General features: G+C 36.3%; 1 protein-coding gene across 1 annotated transcript; it reads right to left on the bottom strand.

The window, feature by feature from the left end:
- Positions 1-486: 486 nt before the first annotated feature.
- Positions 487-6,420, bottom strand: LOC124826894 (uncharacterized). Its single transcript, XM_047299848.2, has 7 exons — positions 6,214-6,420; positions 3,847-5,823; positions 3,705-3,762; positions 2,951-3,099; positions 2,498-2,584; positions 1,846-1,974; positions 487-939 (listed from the first exon to the last, which is right to left on the bottom strand). Exons 1-7 carry the CDS (start codon positions 6,280-6,282, stop codon positions 850-852), a joined length of 2,559 nt encoding a protein of 852 aa, XP_047155804.1. The 5' UTR covers positions 6,283-6,420; the 3' UTR covers positions 487-849.
- Between the last annotated feature and the right edge of the window lie 310 nt (positions 6,421-6,730).

Below are 6,730 nucleotides of genomic sequence, written 5' to 3' on the forward strand. Positions count from 1 at the left end.
AGCTTTTCTCTCAAATCAGGAAGGTTGGACTCCAGGAACAAGTTTCCAATAAACTAAAACAATAATAATGATAAAAACAAAATCTATCGAAACAATACATCCTGGTATTATTTACTTAATTGATACCTGACATGAAATTCAGTATTCCAAGTTTTAGATTTCAAGGATGTAAATAAAAAGTTTTCATCTACAAAGAGCTACAATGTTCTCTCCTATTAAACATTCCGTAAGGGATTATTTGGGTGGAAAATTTTCACTTTATTTGAAGTCGGTAAAGTGAAAAAAATAAAAAAAGGGAAGTGAAAATTAAAAGGACTAAAGAAACATTATCTGAATATGAATAATAAACAAATGACAAGGTCCATGATATTTAAATGAAATAATACTTTTATTACTTGTCCAAGTCCACCCAAATTCAAAATGCTATTTTTTGAAATAACCGATCGTTGGTTATACTTCACAGGCCAGTGAAGTAAGAAAGAAAGGTTCAAGGGTAACCCGTAATAAATAAATTAATAGAATTGTTGTTTCAAAGATTATATATCCAATGAAACGGGAGCAAAAATAGAGCATGAGTCTTATTGACCTTACAAAATGAATGCAGGGTGGTCATGAGATTTAGTTTTCACTTTCAGGGTTGGATAAATTTAGCATGTAATATAACAGAACTTTGGGTTGAGTGATCTATACTATTGCGGCTATTGCGGGCAAAAGAAATTCATTCTGGGAGAAACACGAATTCACCAATAAATGCAATGACATTGCTTACCATTTATCAAAAATCAGAAAGTGCAGTAAAAATAAGCACCTTCTGTGTTAGTGGACCTCTTGCTTCATTTACAATCAACACTAAAAGGTTTGTGAATTGTCAGAAATGTGATCCAGGTACCGCTTGACACGATTTTGATTTATCTCAAATATCAAAGGTATGCCCCTTACCTACAAAACAGACCACTGATTTAGAGACTTGTGGGAAGTTAACTAAAGAAACGCTACGAAGAATTCACGTTTCCTACTAACACAGGTAATCCAAACAACATCTTTTAAGTTTTGAACACGGCCAACCCTACTTCCCCCAAAAAAGAAGTGATACGAAATTCTACGTCCAGCTTGGATATAAATTCAATCATTTTATGAACCAAAATAGACTTGTTACAACAAAGCAGATATGGAATTGGAATAACGAAACCAGTAACATGACGTTCTTATAATTATAACACCAGCTATATTTTTTATACCCTTATTAAGGATATACGGTGGCATTGAAGTAAAAGGTACAAACAAAGCCATGATTATACGTGTTTAATTCAACTAATAAAGAGAAGAAAACATTTAGTAGTGAAGACAACATCTAACTGTCCAGCATACCGAGCTCCCACAAATAAATTCTGGAAAAGCTAAACACTTCCCTGCTGCTTAAACAAAATATAGATGTTGTAATACAAAGTACAGAAACTGGGACATTAGGCATTATCTGGGATACTTGGCATGAAACGACTATTATTCTAGCAGCACTAAATCAGAAGGATTCAACAACACATGCGCAAGAACATAAGAACAAACAAAGATGAAAACAACAAAACTTAACCAATAAGGACAGTGATAGACCCCTATTATTGATACCGGGTTGAATGCTAAAAAGAAGGCAGGAAGAGAAATATAAGGATATACCGATACCATGATGATGGGGGACTGAATATGATATGTAGGAATACTAATTTTTCTTTGGAACATAATTCAATTCCGAGTGCACAAGGAATACCAGGAGGTGAGAACTCAGCTGGATAAGAAATGACAGTATTTAAAAGAGAAGTATAGGAAATGATAGGAGCCATATGATCATACCTCAATTAGATAATTAGTATGCAGTCTTTGAGACTGACCAGTGTGCACTTCTTTGCTATTTACCAGGATTGAACTCTTGCCGAAGTTTTTTATGTAGAATGACCCCTCTTTATCCATCTTTATAATTGCCTATAAGTTAGCAACGGTAAAACATAATAAATTAAAGTCAACCTTATCAGGTAGCGAAGACTACACCTAACTGTCTACGCTGAACTTATAATATCTATACATGAAAAAATTTATAATTCTGCATCCCTACTATCTGAATTTACATCATGTCAACATCACATCATAAGTAAAATTATCATTACAGCATGACTGGATGAAACAGTACGCCCCTTAAGACTAGATGAATAACTCGGATACATTAAAGCATTACATAAATCCTTCATACTCTATCATAAATTATATTCAATCACAATTCTTCCTCCATTAAGTTCCAGCATGGCATTGATTTTCTTTGAAGCTAAAATTAGGAGAAAAGGTATGTTGAGGTTACTAGTACAGAATAGCTTATTTTATGATGTAAACAACCTTTTCTGAATTTAAAATGAAATGTATATTCTGCATATTTTTATCAACATATATCAAATACAGTAAAAAGGTTGCGGCAGCCATGACATTCAAGTATAAATACGTAAATGTAGCTAACCTGACGTCGAGATATTGAATTGCTATACCCTCCTTTGCTCAAGTCAATGTCCACAGGAAAACCTTCCGTCGCTCGACCAAGTAGAACCTGCAGGATGAATTGAGCCATCTTAAATATCAAAAAACATTATCCCAATGACTGGCTACTTCATAGCACATCTATGCTTATAATTGCAGAATAAGTCTGTCCGAAACTACTACTACTACTTCCTTCATTCTTTGACTTTCATCACAAAACTCACTCAATTTATAAGCATATTGCCGCCTGAACTCAGGAGCACAATCTGAACTAAACCGAATATCGGCATAAACCACATACAATGCATGTGAGAATTTTTTTCTAGTAAAAAAAAGAAAAAAATCTCATTATGCTTTGAGTGTTTGAAAAGGAATCAATGAAAAAGATCTCTCAAATGACAAGTTGACCAAGCAAGCAGTTTACAGGCTCATATACCTCGGGTTTCTTAATATAATGCTTTGAGTGGCGACCATATAAGATGGCAAATGCTCCATGTGCATTAATGGCTCTCTGAATACAAGAATGGGCACCCTGTTCCAGCCTCATGATAGCTCGCTTACTTTCCACATGTTGATATCTTGATACTGAAGTGTAATCAGAAGATATATATAGTTAGGCTATACTGAAAGAAAGTAGATGGTTGTAACAACAGCGAAAAATTAGTATGCTATCATTGATGTTACTGTGAATTTTGTAACAAAAAAGAATCAAAACAATACTCAACAAGTTCCACAAGCACATCTGATGGTTATATATGATGATCAAGCCAAATATAAAAAACAAACGCATGGAGAAATTATGGACATATTTGATAAGGTTAAACAAATTCCTTATATTATTCAACTGACTAGCAGATCCATTATTACTTCAAGAACGAACTGGAAATCATTAGAAAGAGCATTAAAGGATTGTAACATCTTGGAAAAAAACGCCTCAACCCCCTCTCCCCAAAACGCCTCTCATTTTATCTTCACTTAGCAATTTGTAAAGACATGTAAAAATATGAGCAAACCATATAGAATCCCTTAGAAGCTGTCAACAACCCAAGTAACTGATGCATGCTCTAATAGCATTGAGTTAGGCTATCACTTTACTTCAGGTATGTTCTCCATATCTCTTTTCCAAATAAAAAGAAAATAAGAATAACAAATAACAGAGTACAGAAAAAAAAATTATGGCCGTGTAATACCTTCCTCACTATAACAAGAATCCTGATGATCATCAGGATCCAAATCCATATCAAGTACCTGTAGGAGGGAAGAATGAGTAAGTCAGAGAATGAGTATTGAAAGGCTAAGTGTTGACAGAAAGAGTGGTGCAATACAGCTTACCATTGCTTCTACGTCAGAATAAGAAGGAAGCTCATCGTCGCTGTCTATATCATGCTCTTCCTCATCTAGTGTTAGAGGGTCTGCCACCAGCTCTGAGTCAAGAACATCTGAGGATCCAACTTCAGCACATTTCAACTGGTGATCTTGAAGTGACAAACCTATATCTTGTTCATTCTTCATGCTAGAACCATGAAATTGGGGATTATTTTGTAAGTCATTCGAACTACCTGCTGATTTCTTAATGAAAGGATTTGCCATATGATTGCATTGATCCTTTGCCAAGTCAGCATTGGTAGCTTCTTCCTTTTTATTTGCATGCAGAGGAGCATTTGTAGTGTTTGCAGCACCATTTCCACCTAAGCCACCAGAAACAGTAACAGAACTCGTAGATACTATGTGTGATGCGTGATTAGCAGGCAACTCGCATTTTACCTTAGAACCACCATCAGGTACCAGGAAGCAAGGTGATCCCTTCATCTGAGAAGATGATTGAGATTCTACACGGATTTTCTTCTCTACATGCATCAGAGCTTTGCCTCTTTCGTTAGCTCTATGCCTATTAAATCCATAATCCTGAACAGATGACGAAATTGGTTTCTTGGATGCTTTAAAAATCAATTTAGATGAAGGGGGAAATATGACAGGAGGCACATCAAACGGTAGGAAAACGTCTTCATTATCTGGAATTTCTTGTTCCTCAGTGTTTAGGGAACAGGAAGGAACTTCGTTAATTAGTTCATGAAAGAGGGGATCTTCAGCCAAGGGAGGAGATGGCATTTGGAACTCTAATTTGTGAACTACTTGTACACCACTAGAGGTTGACCCTTGGTTGTCTTCTAACTCTTTGTGACATGAAACTGAATGATTTAGAACATGTGCCTGTGAGGCCATTAACGACTCTGTTCCATCTGTTTTAGGGACTTGCAGCTCTGCTTCAACCTTTTTAGGGACTTGACTTGGATTAACATCATTTGTAGAATTTAGTAGGAGCGAACTCAAACCATCCAAGTAAGATTTGTCAATCCCTTCTTCTCCATCAACATCCATCAGAAAGAGCTCTTCCTCACTACTAAAGTTGAGGAGAGAATTGGACAGTTCTTCCAAATAAGCACCCCCACAAGCAATCGAATCATTAAAACCATCGCATGGCATATCGGACTCTTTGATGCCCTCATCTGTACTCCAGACTGGTATTTCAGGAAGTGAAGCCAAGTTAAATGAAGTTCCACACTCTAACTCTGAATCAAATGCACATTTTTCGTCAAAATCAGGACACATATTTCCAGGGTCATTGTTGATGTCATCTAATGTGGGCAAAGGTATTCTCTCTAAATTATCGTCACCAATCCACCCATCAATAGTCAATTCTCCAGGAACATCCAATTCCTCAACAGCTTCATCCAAAGGCACGTTGTCTCCAATAAAATGAGGTTCTTCCTTAAGTACATTATTTAGCTTGGCAGGAAAATTCTCTTCAACTGCCCTTTCAACTCCAGGGAAAAACACACTGGCAGTAACTCCATCAGAAACCACGTTATCATCCATCACATTTTCAGGAGGAAAATCATACTGAACAGGGAGATTTACAGTTCCACCTTCAGGCACGCAGGTTCCAGATAAGGGGTGAAGTTCATGCTCTGCATAATTACTATTTCCCGGATCCACTAGAAAACTCAAGTCCATGGAAGTTAACATGCTATTTCGAATTCTTTTGCACCTTGCATAATACAAATTGCGAACACTTCCAGACTTTCTCTTAGCTGAAACAACTTTCTGCTCCTTGGAATGTCCAAACCTGTAAAACTTCGATGGGAGAGGCGAAGCTGAAAGCTCAAAGTTTGTCATACCCGCAGAAGCTTCTGCAGAAATGACAGGATCATAGAGGAGAGAATACCACCTATCTTGTATCTCTCTGATACTATATTTTCGAGAAAATTGCACTGCACCTTTGGCAAGTGACTCTAGTGAAGCACCCGCCTACAAATTAAAAGCTAAACATTAATGTAAACACCAAAACAAGAATAGCAGACTATTCTCCAAAATGAAAACCAGAACAACATATAGATCTATTCTTTGCAACTTTTCTCTCGGAACTAACTTTTTATTTTTATTTAAATAAAAACAATGCAGGCTCCAATTCCATGGTTTGGTTTACATACGATTAGTATTATTGTTTGTAAGAGAAATTGTGAGTGTATTGGTATACAGGCAACAAAAATGTATAAGCAAGAGAGAGGGTTTAAATTGAAATTAGAGAGAAGTGATTGTGGAAAAAAGTAGCAGAATACAAGAGAATGAGAGAGGGAAAGAGAAAGGAAACGGATATAAATCGGAAATTGAAAGCGAATAGAAGGAGAAACGGAAAACCTCAACGGCGTTCTTGAGCAAAAGATCGTCCTCGGGAATCCAAGGGGCTAATGTAGCCAGAGCTCCCATAGTTGCTCAACACCGTCTCCGCCTTCGTCTCCGGCTCGTCTTGGGAGTGTTTGTGTCTGTCTCACTCCGAACCCAAAACCCCTCTGCTATGTGTGTGTCACACTTTTCGTGCAACGCTCAAGACTGTAGAATACAAGGGTTTTAGCCTTTTAAGGCGCAAGAAAGAAACCGCGTTTGTTTGTTACGATTCACCGGGATTTCTTTTTCACTTGTCCTTTTTCGGCTAAGCTTTTAAGTTTTCATCATAAAATTTAAAATTTATAAATTACTTTCGGTTATCGTCACAAAATACTACATTATTTATACGTTTCATTTGAACTTTTCACTCTGAAATCAATGCAAACGAAATTGATTCAATTTATTAGGTTTTGATGGAATATTAATTTTTTCTTAATTACATCTTTATATTTATAAAAGGTAAAAGTATTTTATTATTAAAAAATAACTT

The sequence above is a fragment of the Vigna umbellata genome, chromosome 3, assembly GCF_029865625.1.
Source record: "Vigna umbellata cultivar VRB3 chromosome 3, Vumbellata_1.0, whole genome shotgun sequence".
In the NCBI taxonomy this organism is placed as follows: domain Eukaryota; kingdom Viridiplantae; phylum Streptophyta; class Magnoliopsida; order Fabales; family Fabaceae; genus Vigna; species Vigna umbellata.